Source organism: Sarcophilus harrisii, chromosome 4 (assembly GCF_902635505.1).
Source record: "Sarcophilus harrisii chromosome 4, mSarHar1.11, whole genome shotgun sequence".
Lineage (NCBI taxonomy): Eukaryota > Metazoa > Chordata > Mammalia > Dasyuromorphia > Dasyuridae > Sarcophilus > Sarcophilus harrisii.
In genome coordinates, this window is record NC_045429.1 from 338,551,848 (window position 1) to 338,576,153 (window position 24,306).

The 24,306-nt window shown below is 49.3% G+C and overlaps 2 protein-coding genes across 2 annotated transcripts; one reads left to right on the forward strand and one right to left on the reverse strand.

Moving 5' to 3' along the window:
- Positions 1–155: 155 nt before the first annotated feature.
- On the reverse strand, positions 156–9,789 carry VAT1 (vesicle amine transport 1; the record flags this gene model as incomplete). Its single annotated transcript, XM_031968665.1, has 6 exons — positions 156–1,958; positions 2,609–2,850; positions 5,309–5,398; positions 5,562–5,732; positions 6,082–6,289; positions 9,253–9,789. Coding segments are annotated over 6 exons (1,332 nt in total), but the record flags the coding sequence as incomplete, so codon positions are not given.
- Positions 9,790–14,043: 4,254 nt separating this feature from the next.
- On the forward strand, positions 14,044–17,274 carry RND2 (Rho family GTPase 2). Its single transcript, XM_031966344.1, has 5 exons — positions 14,044–14,224; positions 14,620–14,707; positions 15,449–15,558; positions 16,171–16,305; positions 16,475–17,274. The coding sequence occupies exons 1-5, from the start codon at positions 14,123–14,125 to the stop codon at positions 16,733–16,735; spliced, it is 696 nt and encodes a 231-aa protein (XP_031822204.1). The 5' UTR covers positions 14,044–14,122; the 3' UTR covers positions 16,736–17,274.
- Positions 17,275–24,306: the final 7,032 nt, after the last annotated feature.

The following is a 24,306-nucleotide window of genomic DNA, read 5'->3' on the forward strand; positions in this document are numbered from 1 at the left end:
ATGTCCAGAGTTTAGCAGGGGCCTGGCGCCTGGAGGCTTAATGCTTATGATCCGTGTGAGGAGAAAGGCCAAAAACCCTTGGGGCTTTCTGCGGCTTTCTCCACAGTCACATCCTCATTCCCACTCCCCAATACACACTCAGAAAACTCATTGGAGACAAGTTATAGGGACAGCGCTTTATTGACACAAAGGCAGCTTCGGCAGTGGGTGGGCGGGGAAGACAAACACAAAAGCAGAAGTCACATTTCGCGTTAGGCCTTGCTCAGAAAAAGGAGGGAAGGATATAAGCCCATCCCCTTCCCCACACTGGTCATTTGGCAGTGGCCAAGGTAGTGATCTACCTGTCCCTTATCCCCCATTCTCAATTTAGAGACGAGGGGCTGACATAGGTCACTCTCAGAATCCTGACATTTGGCTCCAGCTCAGGATGCCCAAATCTGCCTACTGTTCTCTTCCCTCTCCCCACCCCCAACCAATCCCCAATGTAAACAAGAAAGCCAGGGCTATGTTTAGAAACTTGCCTCCCAATTTGAGGAGGAAAAAAATTAGTTGGGGCCTTAACAGGACTCAAGCTGGAATGTGCTTCAAATTTTATTTTGGTCCCAGAGTTTGGAAACGGACACATTTGTTTCTAAGCCAGGCTGGTAAATTCCACAGTTATCTGCAAGGCTGAAAAAAAATTCTCCCCAACCAGAGACTGTTAAGTTAGACTGGAAAAAGGGTGGGGGAGTTTCTCACAAGCCCCAGAGACTACAGGCTGTCTGGATCCCCACCTCCTCAGACACATAGATTTTTTTTTTGGCAGCGCAGTGGGACTGGAAACCCCAGCTCCATCAGAACAAGGCACTGGGGAGTGTTGGGGTAAGAGAACGTGGGGTGGGTGGGTAGGAAATGATAGTACTCCCCATGAACACAAGAACCTTTTCAGATGCTAAGGCACTGAGAACAGATCTAAGGAACTCAGTGGAAGAGAGGAAGCTAGGGGGACTCCTGCCAGGACCCCTCAGAATCGGGGTGGGGGGAGTTGGTCCCTTCCCTAGGGTGTAAGACACAAATTAGATCAAACCTGTGGAAGAGCCCTGTGTAAGGAAAGGTCCAGTTGTGCTTTTAAAGTCAGGAATAAGGAGGGAAATGCTGACTGGACTTAGCCACTTGCTATTAATTGCTTACATTTACAGAGGGTGTCCCAGAAATCCCAGTGCCATTTTAGCAAGCTTAAAATGGCACTAAGACTTTTAGGACACCCGGTATATTATTTTAGAGAGCGGTCAACTCTGGGGCTCTTCAGACTTAGTGGGAATAGGAAGTGCACCTGAGATGGGATATGTGCTAGACTCAAAAGGACGTCCTCCCTCACCCCCATCCTGAGCTGGCATTTCAGTTTCTTTGGGGGAAATAAGAGGGTAGGATTGGGGAACAACAAGCAGAGACCAACTCATACACAACAGGGCAGGGAGAGTGGGAGAGGGGAAGAGGTTAAACTTGGCACAAGAAGGGCAGAAAGCCCAGGGGAACAAGAGAGGGTGGGGTGGGAAGAAGCAGCTGGGCCTCTGGGCGGTCCCCGCCCACTCAGCAGGGCCCATACATCCAAGTGGTCACTTCCTAACCTTCTGAGGGAAGTGGGAGGGAGGGGAGACAGCCCTGACCAAGAGAAAAGAAACAAGATTGGAGAGAGGTCATCACACCACGAAGACCATCTCTGACCCTTGGGAGGGCAGTGTATTTGGGAGAGCTGGAGAAAGAAGGCAGAGACATCAGTAGTAACCCAAAAGAATATGACTTCCTGACCTCTCCATTCTAGACCCCCCCCCCCCAAGTCTTAACCCTTGTCCTCTCTGCCCCCCAGCCTTTCTCCCCTGCCATCACCCTCCCCCCTAGTTCTTCTTCTCTGTGTTGGGCACCAAGATGACTTTGCCCACATTCTTCTTCTCTTGGATTTGCTTCATGGCGTCAGCCACCTGTGGGGGAAAGGGGAAACAAAACAAAACATTGAGGCTTTTCTTGACTCCTGGAGTTCCTTTCCCTCTACTCCCATTCGGGGAGTAATCCAAGAACAAGGTATTCCTAAGGCTCAGAGGACTAGTAGTTGAAAGAGACCATCCAGAGAGCATCAGAGCCAGGCTCAGAACACATTTCCATCCCTTCTCAGCTACCCTCGCCATTATGGTACAAGAGCTGTAGAGAAAGCACTGTACAGTGGACTTGGAGGAACAAAGTGGGGAAATAAGCATTTGTAGAGCACCCACTGTGAACCTGGCACTGAGCTTAGCACTTTTACAAAGATTATTTCACAGGACCTTTACAACAATCTTGAGAGTTGGTGCTATTATCCCTATCTTACAGCTGCGAAAATGAAGATTAAGTGGCAGAGCTAGTAAATGTCTGAAGCTACATTTGAATTCTTCCTGACTCCAGGTCCAGCACTCTGGCCGCCTTGGTATTAGGTAAGTCTTTGCCACCTGCCACCTAAGTAAACACAGGCAATGCTTTCTGAGTCTCACTGCCCTCTTACTTAAGTAAAATAATAATTCCTATGGCACCTCGTATTTGAATGTCAGCTTCATAAAGCAGGTCCCTTAAGGCCTGCTTGGGCCAGCCCCCAGCTCACCTTCTCAAAGGGCCAGACTGAGTCAATGTGAGGCTTGATGTGGCCCTCGCTGTAAAGGGTCATCAGCTGCAGCACCACCCTGCTGACCAGCTCCACCTCGTTCTCCAGGTAGTTGAGGTTGAAGCCACAGATGCCCCGGTTGGCCTGCAGCAGCTGCAAGGCAGACACGCTGAACTGATTCCACCAGGTCTTCGCCATTGCCATCAGGTTCCGTTTGGGGCCGGTCAGCAAGTTGGCCACCCCTGCGGAAAGAGGGGACACATTCATCAAAAACCACCCACATCCGCTCCTGGTGGAGGAAGGAATCCGAGGCCCACTGGAGCCTTTTCTCAAACAATCTCCACCAGGGCAGGAAGCAGCGAGTGGAGAATTCCACACCAGCGCCTGATCCTGAAGCTTTCTCCCCGGCTTATTTTAGAATGCTCCAATTTGCTCTGATTTTTTCAATCTGTGTGTGGCTCAGGTAGTTTTATTTATTTTTTTAACATAAAACCCTGTAAACACACAAAACATATACATCCATGTGTACACATGACACACAAATGTGTTAGGTATATTGAAAACAAAAAATCTGGTGCGTATACATAGCACAGATTTAATACAAGTTGTATATTAAATATGCACATTCTTTAGAGGCAGAAGCAGGGCACAGTGGGTAAAGAGTAGGCCTCAACCTTAAGGAATTAGGAAGACTTCAGTACAAATTTTGCTTCTGATCTCCATCAAGTCAATTATCCATCAGAGCCCAGAGTATAACCACCTCAGTTGGAAAGTAGGAGTTGATTTGCATTGATAGGAATGTCCTCACTGGGCATTCTTTATCATGAATAAAACTACAAATCTACTCAAGTTAAAAAACTAAATTATATATATGTAATTATGTGTACATATATATACACACATATATACATACTACACATATATTTTATGTATACACAAGTGTTAAATCAGGAATCTAAGCATTTTTAGAAGGAGAGGGACTAATTTCAGTCTTTGCCTAACTAGACTCCCTTTAAGACAATGTAGTGATTTATCATTGCTCATTTTACACATGAGGAAACTGAGGCAAACAAGATTAAGTGACTGTGTTTGCCATTTCCTTCTCCAGCTCATTTCACAGATGAGGAAACTGAAGCAAAGTTAAGGGACTTCCTTGGGCTTATACAGCCAACAAATAACTGAGGTCAAATTTGAAATCAGCTCCCCCTGACTCCAGGTCCAGAGCTCTATCTTCTTTGCCACCTGAAGGAAACCTACAGTTTTCTTAAGGCGCTCAGATAATTTCCTGATATCTGTTGATGTGTTTGTGTCTACTTTGACACACTTGTGTCACTGTATCAGAGTTGATAAGGACCATGCGGGTCCCACCCACACCTGAACAGGAATCCTCTCCTACAACATTCCTCACAAGTACTCATCCAGCTTTTATCTGAAGAACTCTAGGAAGGTCTTTTAGCCAGGGTGATTATAATCTTGGGGATTTTCTACTTTAAACGTGCTACATCTTGTCTTTTTGAACCTGAATGCTACATTAGCAGATGGTTTCTGATAGCTGTCTCAACTGGAAAATCAGCAAACCCAGGCACCATCTTTGTTGCACCTGGGTTTGTGAACAGCAGACAGGCCCATGGCCAGGCCCAGGGCTGCCTCCTTTTACCTCCACAGGACTTTGAGGCCTAGGATCTCCAGGCACTGCCAGAACTTTAGCACTGTCAACACATGTGGGCAGAGTCCACACACCTATCACTTTACAGCACACTAGTTTAGACAACCTACAACTTCAATCTAGTTGTCTGTAATTTTTCCATGATACCCAGCGCTGTTAAAAACTCCTTTGCACGACTTTCATCTCTTTTCCCCCATCTTCCTTTTGGGTTATTTTCTTGTGGAATAGTCATCAAAGTGGAATCGGTAAGCTGGTCAAAGGGTGAGCATTTTTATAACTCTTGTTACACATTTCCAGACTCCTCTCCAAAAGAAGGAAGCAATATATGATTCAGGGAATAACATTAAGATGAGGTTTGCATTCCTTGGGCAGTGAGAGTAGCAATATTTAGGGCAAGATGGTAGATGGAGGAAAATGGGAAGGAAATGAACATTTAATAAAGTCCCAGACACTTAACAAATATCTCATTTGATCCTGAACAAAATTTGGTTTTACATTTTAAAAAAAATGTCTCAAAAGCCCCTTCCTTGCCCCCAGCTGTAACTTTCCCTAAATCCCTTCAGTGGGAGTACGGAATGCTGCAGAGAATGCTGGACAGGAAGTCAGAAAGGTCTAACCTCATCTCGGGACACTTATCAGACCTGTGATCATAGGCAACATTCAGCCCCTTTCTTCACCTGCAAAATGAAATGACTAGATTTGATCCCTTTAAGGTCCTTTTCTTATCTATGACCTTATAAATGAGAGAGGAAAGGGCCAACCTCCCTTTCCTCAGAGATTTGGGAACACCTTTCCCAACTCACTTCATCTGCAGACCACTTGACTGTTTTCTCTTGAACTCATTTATTAAAAATTAAACTTTAAAATAAATTAAAAAATAAATCAGTAAAAATGTTCCCCAGTTATCCATAAAAAGGAGGATGCAATGCCAAGTAGATTGACAAGCATTTTTACCTACTATGTGCCTGATACTGCAGATCTCAACTTAACCCCTCTCCCTCAGGGTCTCCTCCCACCCCCTGAAAGAAACTCACCGTAGGTGACAACTTTACCCATTGGTTTCAGAAGGTTGTAAGCTTTGTAGGTATCTGCTCCACCCAGTGGATCCAGGACAATGTCCACTCCTGTAGGGAGGGCACAGAAAGTCAGCGGGGGGGGGGGGGGGGGGGGGGGGGGGGGGGGGGGGGGAGCTGGGCAAAGGAAGCCCCCTCCCAGGACACACACACACATGGAGCCCTCTCCCCTCTCTCTCTCTCTCACACACACATACACACAACACGTGCTCACCTTTGGGGGAGATCTTTTTGACTTCATCCACATAGTTGGACGTGTGGTAGTCGATGGGGTGACTGACCCCCTTCTCCTTCAGCACGTCGTGCTTGCTGGCTGACGCGGTCCCAAACACGGTCACGTTCTCCACTGTCTGGCACAGCTGGATGGCTGCCATCCCTACCCCTCCTACAGACAGGGGACGGTCACAAAAACAACATCTAGGAGGCCAAGTCTCCTGGCAGGCCCTCACGCACCTCACCTCACCTCCCAGCCCACTTCCACATTCACATTCCATGCCCAGATTTCCATAGGAAAGGGGCAGGGGCAAGTTGCTATGGAAACCACACCGCCAAACCCAACCTGGAGCCTGGATGTTGCCAAGGCAACACCACTGCTGAGGCCTCTGGGAGGTTCCTGGGCAGTCCAGGCCAAGGTCTGCCTGGTGTTGCCATGACAACAGCCAGCTTGGTGGCTGGGGGAGGAGGCAGGGGTGGGGGAGGGGACCAGCAGACAGAGGAGGAGAGTCCAGCATTACCTGCAGCCATGTGCACCAGGACACTGTGGCCAGGCCGAAGATTGCCACAGTCGAAAAGGACCATGTACGCGGTGATGTAATTGACTGGCAAGGCAGCTGCCTCCTCAAAGGACATGGCTTCTGGCATGGGGAATGTCTGCACTGCTGGCACAGTCACCTCTTCCTGCCACATCCCGGCCCGCACCAGCACCATCACCCGGTCCCCTACCTTGGGGGGGAGGGGGAGGGAAGAAAAAAAGACTTTTCATTCCACAAAGAAAATTATGGAGTCTGGGAGGAGTCTGACTCAAATCACCTGGTCCATGGGGTCTTCAGCTTGCCTGTATCTAACAGTCCTGTGGGTCCCTTCTCAGGGGAAAAAAAAAAGTATTTTTTTTTTATGCGTAAAATAAAATACAAAAGATTATAAAGGAAATAGATTCCACTGAAATTCAGTTATCACTATAACCTTAAAACAAATCCATGGGCCCCTACGTTAAGATCATTTTATGCAGAAAGAAACTTAGGCCCAGAGATGAAAAGGATTTACCTAAAATCACACACAGCTATTAAGTGGAGGAGGCAGGACTCAAGTCCAGCTTTCTAATTCCCAGGTCATGTTCTCTTATTTAACTATTGTCCAAGGATCCTCCGCGCTGCCAGGGGAGGAGGTATCTCTCCGCAGAGATGAATAAAACCATCCCTCCTCTTACGAACACACAAGAATAAACCAATACTATGCTATGGGAATTCAAAGAAGGCAGAGAGTGAAGATGGGGATGGGAATCAGACTGGATCCTGACAGATAGGGTAGAATTAAATATTATTCTAAAAGTTTTATCACGTTTAAGTTCAAATGGCTTTAAACCACATTAAGACTTCTGGAACATGCTACATACACAGAGAAGTTATTGGGGATTCAGAGAGATCTGTTATATTGCTTCTCATCCATCCCTTCATTCCAAGATGGAGAAACACTCCCCTTCTACCCCTAAATACTCCCAGAGCACGGTGCACACAATGCCTAGACTAAAAGCAGAACAAACTATTATTTGGTCTTCTCCTCCAGCTTGACAGCATTTTTTAGGAGGGGGGGTCCTTCTCTGGAATGGGGGTGGAAGGTTTATTCTTCCTCCATAGGGAACATAGAGATGTGGGTGGGGGCGAGATGCTCAGACAATCAGGGTCTGTCTCAGCCCTTGCCAAGAATGATGAGACTCCTGCATGATAATGAGAAGCAGCCAGTTAGTGGGGAAGGGGGAGGGGGCTAGAACTCCTACACTTATCTAACCCCCTTTCCACCAAAAAGCCTACTATCCCCAAGGCTTACATTCTCTGCATAGTAGGGAGACTAGAGCACAAAAACTCTGAAACATATATATCGCTTTCTCAGCCTGTTCCCTACAGCACAGGATGAGAGCCTTGGACTGGTCAAGGCAAGAGAATAGGAGGAAAATTCTCTTCCAGCTTCTGTTCAAAGGCTAGGAAATGGGGTAGGGTGAGGGTGGAGGATAAAAATAATTCTCTGATTTAATAGGATCATAGATTTAGACTGGGAAGGGACCTTAAGGGCCAACTTCTTCATATTTCATAGTTAAAAAACTGAGATTCCTAATTAACTTGCCGTCCCTCACACAGCTGTATCTGAAGCAGAATCTGAACTAGGTTCTTTTGGATTTCCCAGATCTCCTTTCCCCACTTCCAATAATGCATTTATTTATAGGACCTTTCTGTACAGGGCCCTGGATGTACCCTGTGTAGCGGTTCCAAGGGCCCATATCCCTTGATCTCAGGGGCGAGGTCAATTCAAAGCTTAATTCTAGACCCTCACTTCTGATTCTTCCTCGGGACAGGATATCCGTCGGAAACCCTGTGTATATTGGCTGGGGAAGATACCAAGAATGGCCTTCCACAGTTTACAAAAACAGGCCGTTCACCACCTCCAAGTCCCACACGCATCCTCCCCCATCTCTTAAGGTCAGCTTCCCAATTAAAAGGCTGGAAAGATCGGACACTGAGATGGGCTAAAAGGAAAGGACTGAATTTTAACGGGAGTTTTAGTCAGACGTTTATCAACAGCCCTTCCCCCTCGTACCTTTGGGACTTATTATAGGGTTGGGAGTGGGTAAAGGTCTCTTTATAAAATAAAGATCTCTTGATTATCTATCCCTTTGCACACGTTCCTCTTAAACTTTAATTGTTTTTCCCCCAATGAAATCAAGGGCTGTGCTGCGATAAATGATAAATTCAAACAGGATGCTGTGACCGGCGGAGCAGGGACAACCTGCTCCTTAGTGCCCTCCCCTACCCCCAGAGCTCTCCGAACCGCGGAGCCGGGGTCCCAGCGGGGGGCTGCTTTGTTCGGAGAGGGTGCTGCGAGGTTCTGGCCCTGCCGCAGCCGCCGCCGCGTAAGCCAGGCCGGCGGTGTGAGTCACGGGGAGGAGAGAGCAGGACGGTCACAGAAGGAGCCTCTCCGAACGCCGCCTCCCTTTTCTTCCCCCCCCCCCAAATTGCCTAGCTGGTTTTCGGGGGAGAAAACGCCCCTAGAAAGGGGGGAGGGGAGGAAAGGGTAATTGGTGGGGTAAGAGTTCCAAGGCTCCCTCTTCCAGGAGGTGGGCGTGTCCGTCCCTCACTCGGGCTCAGGGAGAGGTAGTCCCCTCCCTCCGCCCCCGCCAACCACGGGGGTGCATGTGACTCCGGCCCTGGCTCCCGGCTACCCCCCCAAAACCAAAGAGCTCTTGAGCAACGTTGATCCCTGCCCCACCCCTTCGCCTTAACAGAGCAGGGCGCTACAGACCTTGCCAAAAACCGGGCACAGGCCGGACCCGACTGCTTGGGGGGGGGCACACCCAAGAAGTCGTGGGGGCTAATCTTTTGGGGGGGGGCTGGATGCGTAGATCACTTTCCGCATGCGCGAGGCCACCCTATTGTTTTTCAGGCACCGGCGAAGGGCGGCGGCCGCAAGTGGACAGACACATGGGGTGGAGTCCCCTTCCTAACGATCACCCCAAGATTCCCTATCCGCAGGGACTGTGAGGGAGCGCCGGGATGGGGAGGGCTGGTTGGCAGGGCTTACCTCCATTCGCTTCCCCAAACACACGCGCCCACCCCGCTCCCCGCGCGTTTCCCCGGTGCCACACCCCCAGTCCGCATCCACTGGCCCGCAACCCCCCTCCCCGGGAGCCCGCTCACCTTGCGCTCGCTGACTCCCTCTCCCACCGCGATCACCACGCCCGCCCCCTCCATGCCGGGGGTGAAGGGCACCGGCGGCAGCCGGTCGTACACTCCCTGGCGGATCATCAGGTCAGCAAAGTTGAGGCCGCAGGCTCGGACCCGAACGGTCAGCTGCCCGGGGCCCGGGGCCGGGGGCGTAGCCGGCCGGCTCTGCAGCTTCACTTTGTCGTAGCCGCCGAAGCCCGTGAGCACCAGGCAGCGCAGCGGGGGCCGCTCCGGGGGGACCTCGTCCTTGGCCGCCTCCGACGGCGGCGGGGCGGCGGGCTCCTCCGACTTGGGGAGCTGCGGAGGGGCGTCGCCCCCCTCGCCGGCCGCGGCCGCCGCTGCAATGGCCACCTCCGCTGCCTCGCCCTCGGCGGACATGGCTCTCTCCAGCTCCGTCCGTTCGCCGCCGGTCCCGGGTGCACAGCTGTGGGGAGCGAGCTCCGGGCGCAGGGGAAGGCGCGGCGAGGGGCGCGGGGCGGAGCCGAGGCGGCGAAGGATCGCGAGGCGCGGGGCGGGGCCCGGGCGGCCGAGTTAAAGGGACGCCAGGAGCGGGCCCGACCCAGTCAGTCTGTACGCGGGCTCGGCGCGGCCTCCGCGCCCGCCCAGGCTAGCACGGAGTGTTCTCTGCCCTCAGCGCGCTTGCCTTCCGCCCGCGCTAACGTTCGACGCCCGATTCCCGGGGGGAGACGGCCAGGCGAGCCATTGTGAGCGGCAGGGAGGGGAGGGGGCCGGGAGAGGGGGTCTGTCCTTGTGAGCGAGCCGAGGCAAAGTGGGGACCTTATGGTCATTACCCACAATTATTGTTAACGAACGTGGCGCTGGGACAAACTACAAACAATGAAGCTTTTCCTCCGCCAAGTTCTTAGGGCGCTTTAGGGCTTTCCCTTAAAACGGAGATTCTTTGTAACGACGATCACTACGGAACGCTCAGCTCCTCTGCTCCAAGACAATGCCCAAAGACCTCAGACAAAAAGCTCCTCCGCCTGCCAGACAGAACTGATAAACTCTGAATGTGGACTGGAACTTCCCCCCCCCCCCATTTTATTTTTCTTGTGTTAATATTTTCTTTTGCAGCATGGATAATTTGGAAATGTGTTTTATTTGTCTATGTATATTTGAGGATTATATATGTATATATTGATATATTGTCTTCTCAAGGGGTGAGAGGGCAGGCGGGAGTAACTGAACTCAAAATTTTTTGAAAAAAGAATGATGCTTTTTAAACATATAATTGAGAAATATTTAATGAAATAAAATTTTTAAAAGGTGAACCTTTCTTGTGTCAAGAAGACCTTTGGTGACACCTGTGGAGTTTTTTTTTCCCTTCAAATAATATTTAAATGCATAAAATATGGATAACAACATGTACTGACATAGGTATCCAAAGACACACACACACACATATATATATTTTTATAAGTACCTGGACCCCAAATTAAGTAATTCATGCTTCAGAAGAACTTTCCTTTTCCTTCAAAGCTCTGATGAAAGACCACTTTCTTTTTTTTTTTTTTAAATTTAATAGCCTTTTATTTACAGGATATATACATGGGTAACTTTACAGCATTAACAATTGCCAAACCTCTTGTTCCAATTTCACCTTACCCCCCCACCCCCTCCCCTAGATGGCAGGATGACCAGTAGATGTTAAATATATTAAAATATAACTTAGATACACAATAAGTATACATGACCAAAACATTATTTTGCTGTACAAAAAGAATCAGACTCTGAATTATTGTACAATTAGCTTGTGAAGGAAATCAAAAATGCAGGTGTGCATAAATATAGGGATTGGGAATTCAATGTAATGGTTTTTAGTCATCTCCCAGAGTTCTTTTTCTGGGCATAGCTAGTTCAGTTCATTACTGCTCCATTAGAAATGATTTGGTTGATCTCGGTGCTGAGGATGGCCTGATCCATCAGAACTGGTCATCATCTAGTATTGTTGTTGAAGTATATAATGATCTCCTGGTCCTGCTCATTTCACTCAGCATCAGTTCGTGTAAGTCTCTCCAGGCCTTTCTGAAATCCTCCTGTTGGTCATTTCTTACAGAACAGTAATATTCCATAATATTCATATACCACAATTTATTCAGCCATTCTTCAACTGATGGACATCCATTCAGTTTCCAGTTTTTAGCCACTACGAAAAGGGCTGCCACAAACATTCGTGCACAGACAGGTCCCTTTCCCTTCTTTATAATCTCTTTGGGATATAATCCCAGTTAGTAACACTGCTGGATCAAAGGCTATGCACAGTTTGATAACTTTTTGAGCATAGTTCCAAACTACTCTCCAAAATGTTTGGATTCGTTCACAACTCCACCAACAATGCATCAGTCCCAGTTTTCCCCCATCCCCTCCAACAATCATCATTATTTTTTCCTGTCATCTTACCAATCTGACAGGTGTGTAGTGGTATCTTAGAGTTGTCTTAATTTGCATTTCTCTGATTAATAATGACTTGGAGCATGAAAGACCTCTTTCTACCACAGACCTTTCTGATCCTACCAGCTGTTAGTGGTTAGTGTGTGTCCTCTAAATTACCTTGAAATGAGAAAGTATATATTTTGTAATTTCTAAATTGTCTTTGTTGTCCTCAGTGCCAACTTAAAAATTTGAGTGTCGTCACTTTTTCATTTAAGTATTTGTGTCTATAGTGTCTAGCATAGCATTTTTCTGGCTTAATAGTAGAGACCTAAGAAATGCTTGTTAATGATCACATACATAATTTTAGGTTGTTTAGGGACCTGAGAGGATTTGCCAAATCCTGCTAAGGGTACCCTGAAAGAAGAAAATCCTAGGTCCCAGGACTGAATTCAAGCTTTCTCCAACTGAAGCCCCAACCCAGAAAAGATGTGACTTTATTATTATTATTATTTTTTATTTTTCCTCAGTATAGAGTCTAGGAACAATTTAGTGTACTCTCTAGTAGAAAAATTAATGAGCTGCTAGTGGGGTAATATAATATAGGGGTGCATAAGGAAACAGCTACATTGTTATATGACTTTATATAATATTGATTTCCTCTCTGTGTGCCTAGATTTTCTTCTCTAAAATGGAGATTAATTCATTATGCATTCATTAATTCAACAAGCTTGTATCAAGTACATGCAGATTCCAAGATAAAAGCAAAAGACTCAAGTCTCTGCAGTCCAGCAGCTTTTGTTTTATTGGGATATGTATACAGGTTAAAATTTTAAAGTGTGTGTGTATACAACATATATGTATGTGTGTGTGTGTGTATTTTGAAAGAATTTGGGGAGAAGCACTGTAGGAGGAAGCATGAGAACTAGGCCCTGAAGGAAGCCAGAAATTATGAAAGGCAAAGGTGAGAAGGAAGAGCCTTCTATACCCAATAAATAATTCCTGTCCCATCAAGTTTTTTTTTAGTAAATAAAAATGGGATCTGAAAACACTTAGAAAAAGTCAAATAAGGGGAGCTAGGTGGCACAGTGGATAGAGCACCAGCCCTGAAGTCAGGAGGACCTGAGTTCAAATCTGATCTCAGACACTTAATACTTCCTAGCTATGTAATCCTGGGCAAATCACAACCCCAATTGCCTCAACAACAACAACAATAAAAGAAGTCAAATAAGTAAAATTATCAAAATAAAAGTAAAATCATTAGTGCTAGAAGTAGTTAGTGGGATTAGTCAGAGGTTTACTGTGAGGAAATGGAGGCCCAGAGAAGTTCACACAGTTGATTAGTGACAGTCAGGATTAGGGCACCTGGATTTCCCGGCTCCTAGTAAGATGCTGGTTCCAAAACCATAGTGGTCTTGAGAACAATAAAAGATCACTTGCAACTGGGACTTCGTGTTACTTTCCTCACAGCCTTTAAGGGAGGAACTTACATCCATAATAGCATCTCTGTTTTGCAAAGGAAGGTACTGAAGCTGAAAAGGGTGACAATGATTTGTGTAAAGTCACAGGGCCAGTGAGGGGCAAACCCTGCACTCAGATCTCGATTTCCTTGGCTCCAAGCCCCTTCGCCTTTCCATATGCCGCAGATATTTCTGTGGGGTAACTACTAGGCAAACCGGTATTACAATCGGGCCTGACAGGGCCCAGACGCGATTTCAAGTCCAGTCAGGTGCGAGTCTGAATTCACCAGATGTCACAAAACAGCATTCTCCCCCCCTCCCATCCTCAGATTCACCGGCAGAGGGCGCCGCTCTCCAAAGTTTGCCCGCTGAGCCCGTCGCAAGGAGCGGGTGTCCGATCGGGCTCCCATTGCAGTCACCACTCCTCTCCCCTACGACCCCGCTTCTCGCCCCCGCCCCAGCCCACCGCCTGGCGCTGACCGTGACGTCATCCCCGCCTCCCCGCGCCGCGGCCGCCGCCGATCCTCAAAGCCCGTGCCCTGCTAGAGAGAGGGATGCCCTTGTTTTCTCCCGGCTCTCCGGGGGCGACAAGAATGGAGGACCCCTCCCCCTCCCCGACCCCGCAGGTCCCGGAGGCACTGTTGCATGTGCACGTGGGTGCACGCGCTGGGCGAGAGGAGGGCGCTTAATCAGTACCAGGAGGGCCTCGCCCCCAGAAAGCTTCTCCGGGGCTCGGCGCCCACCTCCCCGAGGCAGAAGCTCCCCGATAAGCCCCCCCTCCCGCCCGCAGGCACCTCCCGGCCCCGCCCCGCCCTCGCAGCCCCTCCCCGTTGCGCTGGGTGGGAGGCGGGGCCGGGGGCGCGGCTCCCGGGCCGGGGGGCGGAGGCCGCGGGAGGCGGCCCGGGGCGGGGGCTCGGCGCGGGCCCGGGAGATGCCGGTGTCGGCGGCGGCGGCCGGAGCAGCGGCTGCGGCGGCGCCCGGGCGGGGGGCCTGGCTGGCGCGTAGCTGAGACCATGGAGGGGCAGAGCGGCCGTTGCAAGATCGTGGTGGTGGGGGACGCCGAGTGCGGCAAGACGGCGCTGCTGCAGGTGTTCGCCAAGGACGCCTACCCCGGGGTGAGGGGCCGGGGACCGGGGGCGCGCTCTCGGGAGGCTCGGAGCGGGCGGCCGGGCACCGGGGGCCGCCGGGAAGCCTGCCAGCTGCGGCGGTCGGGGCGGGGGGCGCGGGCAGCGCGGTGGGGGCGGGGAGGCCGGGCACCGGGGACAGCGCTGCCAGCTTGAGGTTAGGGGTGTCCGGGGGAGACCGGAGGGAAGCGATCTCTCTCTGGGGAGCCGAGGAAGAGAAGGACGGGGCTGCAAGGGAGGGGGATCGCGCGAGGCTCCCCCCACCCCAGTCCCCCCGAAATCCCGGGGCGGCCCAGCGTCCAGGTCCTTGCTCGGGACGAGCGGGAATCTGGCCCGAGTAGTGCAGGGAAGGGTCTTCGCCGTGACCCAGCGCCTCCTGTCCGCAGAGTTACGTTCCCACCGTGTTCGAGAACTACACGGCCAGCTTTGAGATCGACAAGCGCCGCATAGAGCTCAACATGTGGGACACTTCAGGTAAGTCCCTCCCGGCGGCTCTGAGGGACCGACTCCCCCCGAGCTCCGGCCCCGCGCCGGCTCAGACCCCGGGAGCCCCCAGACGGGCACAGAGCGGCTCCGTCCCCAGAGGGCACCCATCACGCCTGCCTTTCCCACTCATTTCCGTATAAAGCGTCAGGGCCTGGGGAGAAGGCGTAAGATGGGGTTGGGTCTCATCCGCCCAGAGGGGAAACCGAGGCATAGTAAGGAACCGTTCCAGACTGACGCGGAGCCCGTATCCAAGAAGATGTGAGACGTCTGGAATATGTGTCTGTGGAACTTAAGGGAAGGAGTGATTTTTTATTTTTGCAGCCTTTTCCCTTTGAGATGAGATCTAGCTTGGAAAAGTCCCTTAATTAGTGAGTTTGGGAGGGGCGGGGGTTGCCCAGATGGTGCAGAAGACTGTCCTATAATAATTGAAAAGTTCCTACTGCAATCTAACTCCCTTACTTTTCTCCCCTCCCTGTCTCTCCCTCTGCTCCAGGAACCATGAAGGACAATTCAAGGGCTATTTGACATTATTACTTATTGATATCTTGATATTTTCCTGCCCTTTGTATTTTTGTTGGCTTTGGGGACTGAGGAAGAAGGGGAGCTCTGATTTCTTCTCCTCTACTCCAGAAGCACTGCCCATTCCCTGACTAACCAGTCTCCCCCCACTCTACCTTCAGAGCCTTCTCCTTCCAGCTCTGGACCCCTTGTTTTTTTCTCTCTCCATAGGTTCCTCCTATTATGACAATGTCCGACCGCTGGCCTACCCAGACTCTGATGCTGTCCTTATCTGCTTCGATATCAGCAGGCCAGAGACACTGGACAGTGTGCTCAAGAAGGTGGGAACTACTGGGGGAAAAATCTAGGTTCTCTCCCTTGGGAAACCTGAGGATACTTGGGGAGAGCCCTGGGCTCCAGGGACAAAGAAAGGGACTTCTGGGTTGTCTAGCCTGGCCAGCTGCACTCAGGCTCTCCACTCCTTTCCTGAAATGAATCTGGAGCGAGGGGTTGGTTCTCCCCCACCCCCAACACCCCACCCCCGCCCGGCCGGGGCTCTGTGGGAGTTTGGGAGCTCCCTGAGCTCAGGGGGTGGGGCCAGGGAAGCCCTACTCCCCAGCTGCCTTCTCCCCAGGACCTGATTTCCATGAGAAAAGTTTGTGGTGAATAGAGAGAAGTGGGCTCTTGGCCTGCTGGGTTCCTGGGAGGAGAGGGGGCAGGGGTCTGAATTAGTCCGTTCCCAGGGAAAGTTTGGGAAAGAGGGAGTTCCCTCACCCCAGCCCAAGTCTTCCTCTGAACTCCTCCATTCTCACACTTCACTTAGAAGGTTCTCACGCTCCGGCCCCACTACCCGCGGACACAGTGATCCCTAACTTCTGAAGTCAGAGAGTGAATGATTTCATGGGATGGGGGAACACCCTCCTCCAAAACAAACCGCTTCTTTGCTCCCTCAGTGGCAAGGGGAGACCCAGGAGTTCTGTCCCAATGCTAAGGTCGTTCTAGTTGGGTGTAAACTGGACATGAGGACAGACCTGGCCACGCTGAGGGAGCTCTCCAAGCAACGGCTCATCCCCGTCACACATGAGCAGGTGCGCCCCAGCCCCCTGGCCCAATCCCAGTTGGGCTCCCAGCCTGGACCCTTTGCCCATCTCTCCCCTGGCCACAACTTGTTCCGAGTTAACCTCCGCACAAGGGCCCACAGTATCCGGGGCCGGCTCTGCCAGACCATCATGACACCATGCTTACCCCCCGTCCCAGGGCAGCGTCCTGGCCCGGCAGGTGGGGGCCGTGTCCTATGTGGAGTGCTCGTCGCGGTCGTCCGAGCGCAGCGTCCGGGACGTCTTCCATGTGGCCACAGTGGCCTCCCTGGGTCGTGGCCACCGGCAGCTCCGTCGCAGTGACTCGAGGAGAGGCCTGCAGAGGTCGGCGCAGAGGTCGGCGCAGCTGCCCGGGAGGTCGGACAAAGGGGCTGAGGGCGAGATTCGCAAGGACCGGGCCAAGAGCTGCAGCATCATGTGAGGGCTCAGCGGGCACCTGGCTGAGCCTGAGGGAGCGTGCTGGGTGGGAGTTGCCTCGCCCAGGACCCCCAGACTCACCCTGATAACCTAGCTTAATCTGGCACGGGGCGGGCTGGGTAGGAGGGAGGGGGAGATTTTTGTGCCCAGCACTTTCTACCTCCCCTCCCTCTCTCTTCCTGGTGGAACTTTGGGAGCGCCCCTGATGACTAAACGATCTGGGCACATGCTACGCGAGCCCCAAGGTTGAGCCCAGAGGCATGTGTGCATGGACACAAGCATGTCCACAAACATTTATACATATGAACGTGCGGGAGATGAGGAGTGGCCCTCTCCCCTCTCCCCCCATAGTCACACCCGCCCCTTGTGGGCCCAGAGCCACCCCTCCACTCCCACCCCCCATCTGCTTCTGCTGCTGTTTTCTCTGACCCCCTAACTCCAGGCCACATGCACTAAATCAGGACAAAGGATATGTCCCCATTCAGTTCTCTTCCCTGCTGCCTTCCTCCAACAGGAGGCTAATAAAACCCATGTCCATGGAAAGCGGCTCCACTTCAGTTCATTGCATTTTTCAAACCTACAGAAGGAAGCGAGAGATGTGGAAACTAGGATTTGCTATTGTTTGAGGCTCCTACAGAGGAGAAGACTCAGAGGTTGAGCAATGGAAGTCAGACTCCCTAGGACTTGCTAATATTTGAAGGTACACAGAGGAGAGGAATCTTGGTTAAAGACTGAGCCTCTCTATGGTGGAAGTCAGAGAAAGATGGGAGACTTACTAGCTCTGGGAGGTGCTGAAGATTTTAGGACTTTAATGTGCATTGGCAAAAATTGCCCTTCCTCTTCCCCCCCCCCCCCCCCCCCCCATTTGCCACTTCCACAGAAAAAGGAAGTTCTTTGGGGAAAGTGGACTGGAACGGTTTCTCCAGCACTTCCCCCTATCTTGGACAGAGGAACAACTGTTGGGCAGATGACAACTTCCCCTGATGAGACCACAATACCCAGCTGGGTCTATTAGAATAACCACTGTCCAGGTTCCCGGGCCTGATTTCAAGTTATGAACTTACAAGTGAATTAATTCTTCTTTGCCAGTGGTCCATTGTTAAGGGATGGGAGTATGTATTCCTTTCTCCCCTGAGATTTTGGTACCCATTCTCATGGTCTTGGACTTTCTCTCTCATTCCAAATTTTCCCTCCTTGAGAGTGTATCACAGGAGAATAAAAATCACTTATATTTCCTTTTAATATCCCAAGTTGAGAAAATTCAGAAAACCTGTGATACCATTAGCTGGTTTGGAGGTTCTGGCTACTTGCACCCAATTTCTGAGCTCCCTTGAGTTCAGGAGCAGGAGTTCTAAGGTTCGATACTCACCAGGGCTGGGCAAGGTTAATCAGTTCTAAATTTCATAGGATTAAAGGATTTGGAACTAGAGAGACTTCATTCTCCTCTCATTTTATAGATTTTATAACAGGGCCTATCATAGCCCTTTATTAAGTGCATAGTAGGCGCTTAATAAATGCTTTCTATGCAAATGGGGGCTCAGAGATTATTCCCTTGCATAGGATCTCATAATATGAGGTAGCAAGTTCTAGAGGCAGAATTTGAATCCAAGTCTTCTAATCCAATGCTTTGTTTTAATCCATCCCTTTTGAAATGGAGAGTCCCCGGGGTGGAAGAGGGAAGCCCCATGGAATGGACTGTTATTATATGACCAGGAAGGTGATATCTTTGTGTGTTTTGTTAGGTATTTGGTTGCACTCTGTCCACTGGCCCTGGTGCCAAGGACAGCAACTAGCAAGGGGGTGGGGTGGGGAAAGAACTATCTTGAACTTCTGGGAAATGAGAATTTTCTCATGGCAAAAGGATGGAGAATTTCTGTATAAACTAGAAAATCACAGCTGCACATATGCGCTGATGTGGATTCCACTAATCCTCTTCCTGGGAGTATTAAATCTCCATTGTTTTGAAGGGGAAATTCCTCCTTTTCAAACCCATCCCCCAGCCCCGGCCTAGTTCCTAATAACAGGGAAATGAAAACTGGCCCACACACTGTTAGCTCTCCTAAGCAGACAGAATGGTCTCTCACTGGGAGACTTTCACTTACCTGTAGGCCCCCATCCTGCCTCTTCTTCCTCGATGGCCTTCTCAGCTTCTCCCCAACCCCAAAGAGCCCAGGTCCCTAAATCTGCCCGAACCCTACTCCTCTCCTAGTTCATAACCTATGCCCTCTTTGTTGGGATTTCCCCCTGGGAATCTGCTCTGAAATTTGTTATTTAAAGGAGTTCGCTCTCACTTCTTCCCAAACAAATTGGAAATTTCCAGTCATCTGCCTGACTCTCAGGACCTAGTTTCTGCATGAATGAAAAGCTAGGTCCCATAAGCACTTTGTATGACCAAGTCAGACTCGATTGTAGAGACACCGCTGGGACTCGGAGAATGAGCCAGCTGGTGAGTGGGCAGGAAGGGCCTTCTGGTGTATATGAAGGCCTTGGGCTCTTGTGGCTGCCCCAGCTGTGTGACTCAGACTTTATCTACTGACCATCCTGTGCGCGGCACCTGGGAAGTTCTCCGCAGGTGAGAAGCAATAGTTACCTGCCTTGGGGCTCTCCGAGAAATAATTCAAGATTGGTTTTACTGGTCTGCTAACCCAGGTGATCTTTCCTCTTTCTCCATCACCTCTCTCATCCTTCCCCCAATGGTTTGCATATAGAAAAAGAAAACTCAGAATTTCAACATCAGCTTAAAAAAGACATAATTAGGAAGACAAACCCCTTGGGGAAGAGGGTATAAAACACCGGCGTTTAGTGCATTTCCAGTGCTTGACATCCGGAAAAGGATTTCATATCCTCCTTTACTCCTGGGATTGCCTGATGTGCCCTGAGGTTGAGGGTGAGAGGGCAGACAGACAGAAAAGGGAGGGGGAAGGGGGTGAGAACGGGGGTGAGAACAGTTCTCTCTTGTTACTCTGAAGCCCCTCACAGACCGGAGGGAGGGTGGGGAACCCTGTCACCTAGGATGGGGAGGAAGCACCAGGGGCTGGTTCAGCTGCTGCTTTCCCCACCAATTAGACATCCTACAGGAAACAATGTCGCCTCAGTTAATCACTTAATGAAATAAACAGCTAATCAGATTCTGGAGAAGCTGCCACTGTTTCTGAACCTCTGAGACACTCCACTTGCATTAGGAGGGAGGAGGAAAGGGGGAGACTGGAGATTAATTGGGTAGAAGGCAGGCGGTCCTGGGAAACTTCTGATAGAAAAGACCCGTTCCGAGAGCGGAGATTTGGGACAAAACCCCCTGCTCAGAAATGCAGGCTTATTACTGAGGTCACGATGTGAAGGACTGACAAGAATTGGACGGGAGAGAGTGAGAAGAGACTTCCTAGAGAGAAGGCTGCCTTGGGAGGGAGAGGAGAGAGAGGGTTGATTTGTTCTGAGATCTGACCCAGGTGGAGGGTCTGAGGTTTGCCTGGGAGACAAGGCCCAGAGCCCCCTCTTCCAGGCCCTGATTCCTGATCACTTTTGTTACTTGATGTTTCCAGTTGTACTGTCGGGTGTTCCTCTCGTTGCCATGGTACTGCACATTCAGCTTATTTTTTTAAGTGGTCCAGGTCCAGGCTGGAAGAAAGATTGATCAAATCAGGTAGAATTGGAAGATACCTCAGAATTCACCTGGACTAATTTTGTAAATGAAACCTGCCCAAAGGGAGACAGGAAGGTTGGTACAGTGGAAAGAGCCTTTGCTCTGGAGTCCTAGGCCTTGGGCTCAAACCTCACCCCAGAGTGACTACTTCTTCCACCCATTCAGCCCCCAAGCCTCCACTCCCTCATCAGTAAAATAAAGGGGTTGAATTAGATGGCCTTTAAAGTTCCTTCCAGCCCTAGATCTATGCTCTTATGAGAAAGAGCATAAGACAGTGGTTCTCAAACTTTTGTTCTCAGTATCTTCATGTTGTTAAAAAACTATCGAGGATCTGTTCAAAGAGTTTTTGTTCACATGGGTTATATTTATAGCTATTTATTAAAAATAAAAAATCATTTTGAATTTGTAGATCCTCTGAAAGGGTTTCAGAGACCCAACAATTCTTTGGACTACACTTTGAGGACCACTGGCATAAGAGATGAGAAATAGCTGCCCTGAGCTCCCTGAGTCCCATGCTACAGAGCTACTGCTCTTATCTGAGGATACATCTGTGGAAATGGTATCAGGGCAGAACTAGGGAAAACACTGTTCCAGAAACAGCACTTTGTAGCAGAGATTTGCTGGATCTGGAATCTAGAAGTCCAGAGATCAAATGTGGCCTCAGATTGGGTGACCCATTATTACTTACTTGCCTCAGTTTCCTTAATTATACATGTGGTTTAAAACAGCACTTAGCTTTTTGGGTTCTTACAAAGATCAAATGAGATTATATATTTGTGTGGGGGTGGGTGGGTGGGATTAAAATGCTTAGCACAATGCCCAGTCCATAATAGGCATTATATAAATGCTTATTCCTTTCTTTCTGGAGAAGTTGGAGAGAAGGAACTGGTGGTCTCTTGAGTTCTGCTCCTTTTCTCCCCTCTTCCACTTGAGTTTTCTGAGTTCTCTTTCCTGCTTCCCACTCCCCAAACTTCAAAACTATGAATCAGCCGAAGAGATTAGGCCCATGGTAAGTGGTAAATATAAAGGGGAGTAAGGGGATGTCTGCAAGAGTGAAAGAGGTGGGGAAGTTCCTCCCTCCCAAAAAAAACCCTGAGTTGTGAATTCTGAAATAACAGATGTCTGTTCACATATTAATGAAATTGGGCAAATCATTGGCAAGTTTTTTATTCAGTGTCAGAATGAACCTAGAGGCCTTATGTTCTCACTTACATACACAGACACCCACTCTGCCTCTGTCTCCCTCTGTCTCTGTCTCTCTCTGTCTCTCTATCTCTCTGTGTCTATCATTTTCTTTCTGATTGTCTTTTTCTGTCTGTCTCTCTATTTCTCTCTTACACACACACATATCCTTTTAGAAAAATAGACTCAGAGATATAAGTGCACACACTCAAACAGATGCTCCCAAGTTGATTCACTCATAAATAGGAGGTGGTTAACTAAAAGTTCTAGCTGCAGCTAAGGGATGTGTATTTTGGGGAGGGGGAAATCTTTCCAAGGGGAGAGCCCCTCTGTCTAGTTTATTCTGAGGTTTTTTCTCCATACAACCCACTGGCTATCCTCCTCCTACCTCCACCCACCCCACCCCATCCCTATTCTTGCAGACTTGCTTTGTTGTTGTTCACTTGTTTTCAATCTCCTCTAAGTCTCTGTGATCCCATTGGGGATTTTCTTGGCAAAGACACTACAGTGTGTCTTTGCCTTTCCTTCTCCAGCTCATTTGACAGATGAGGAAACTGAGGCAAACAGGGTTAAGTGTCTTGCCGAGATTTGCTAGTCCTCTGATAAGTCCAGTATTCTTCAGAGAGTCATAGGATCAGTTTTAAAGAAAGATTATATCTTAGAGGTCATCCAGTCCAACCCGGTCATTTTACAGATGAGGACCTGGGGCCTGGAAGGGTTAGCTGATTCACTCTTGATAACATAGGTTGTAAGAAGAAAAGCCAAGATTGAATCTTTGTCAGGCTGAGAGTAAGAGACAGGTACTGGACAACCAGGATCTCAAGTAGGGTGAGGGGAACAATATTCAGAAAGTTTAGAGTCCCCAGAAGATTATTCTGGCTCAGACTGAATTGAAGGGTTCCCTCCTGAGTGTGTTGGTCTAGTTGGCCCAGAAAGAAACAGGCAGGTTGGTTCTATGGAAAGAACCATTGCTCTGGAGTCTGAGGACTTGGATTCAAATTTCACCTTTGATGGTGATTACCTTTTCAACTACAGGTGAGTCTCATATGTGCCTGAGCCTGGATTTCCTCATCTGTAAAATGAGATTCAACAAGAGGGCCTTTGACTTCTAGATCTATGTTCCTGTGGAGACGTAGAGAAGTGAGACTACGTGCCCCTGAACGACCTGGGTCCCTCCTCGGGGGGAACATCTGAGGAGAGGGCATCAGGGCAGAGTTTTTCCCCTTGTCAGGGAACCATATTTATCCTCCCACCCAGATGAGTGTCAAATTGCCACCTCTCCCTGCCAAATCTCAACCATGTTAGGGCAGGAGTTAATTGGACATAAGCCTGGTAATTATCCAAGCTTCACAGAGATGGGGTCAAAGGAAGAAAGACAAAATATTCACATCCATGGAGTGCTTAAGCATTTGCAAAGGCTTTCTCCCCCTTTAAAACAAACCCAAACAAAACCTCTGCAAGGTAAGTAATACAAAGCGTGGTCCTCGTTATAAAGATGAAAATTCCAAGCCTGAGAAAGGTGTAACTTCCCTGTGGATGTCACATAACTCTTATCTGTCAGAGTAAGAATTTGAACTCAATCTCTTGACTCTGGAGCATAAGGATCTTTCCATTCCACCAAGAGAGGTATTCACTGAAGTAGAAAAATCAATCAATGGTAGAGAAACAAATCAATCTATGTTTATTATATGCTTACTAACGTGCCTACCAACAATGCATAATCACAAGAAAAAGAGGAAGAGACCCTGGGACTGAGGAAGAAATACCGAAACAAAGACAAGGAGAAACAGACCTGTTTTTAAGAGAAAATGGGGGAAATGGCAGAGACAGACAGAGGGGCCAAGAGAGAAACCACAAAATGACCCGGAAAGAAGAATGTAGAAGTGGAAAGGGGTGAAAGGCCTATTTCTATCAATGACTAGCTGTGGGATCTTGCATGATCTCTGAGCCTCAGTTTCTTTCTCTGTAAAATGGTGATTGAAAATATTTTCTTTTCCGACCTCAGTAGGATCAGTAGGGGTCAGCCCCTTTTGCTTACATCTCATAGAAGCATAGTTTGTGGAGCTGTGAATTGGTCCCGCTATTCTAGAAAATAATTCAGAATTATTTCCCCTAAATTACTAAACTGCACATACCTTTTGGCCCATATATGTTACAGAAGTGAATTACAAACTTTAAATTGTTTAAAAAAAAAAAAAAGGAAGTTATTACTGATTTTGTATTTGTTTCGTGAATGACCATAAAACATATATTAATGCAGTTTTAAGCTTTAGGGGCTCAAAATTTCGGGACGTCTTATACAATCTTTATTATTGTCATTTCTTACAAGCAACAAGAAAGAGGCATAGAGATACACAGGAACAGAGAGACAGTGAGCTGACGGAAAGAATGATGCAAGGACAGCCTGGGCAGAGACGGGGGCTGGTGCTATCACCCATCAGTCACTTGTGCTCAGTTTTCTTTCTCTGGGGTAAATGGATCTGCTGCCGCAGCAAACAACTGTCCATTGTGTCCTCCTGAGGGACGAGCGGGGAAAGCCAATCACTTCTGATGCAAATGAGCCGGCCTTCTTCAGCCCTGCCCCGGTGCTTCTCCCCTAACCCTGATCCCTGCTTCTGGAGAAGGGAGTCTCGGGCCCCTTCCTTTCCATCCCTGGCCATTCAAACCCTCCCCCAAGAACTGCCCTTGGCCCACACTCTACCTCTCTCACCAGGGCTGGGCAGCGTGGCAGAAGAAAGATCTGGGATGGGTTC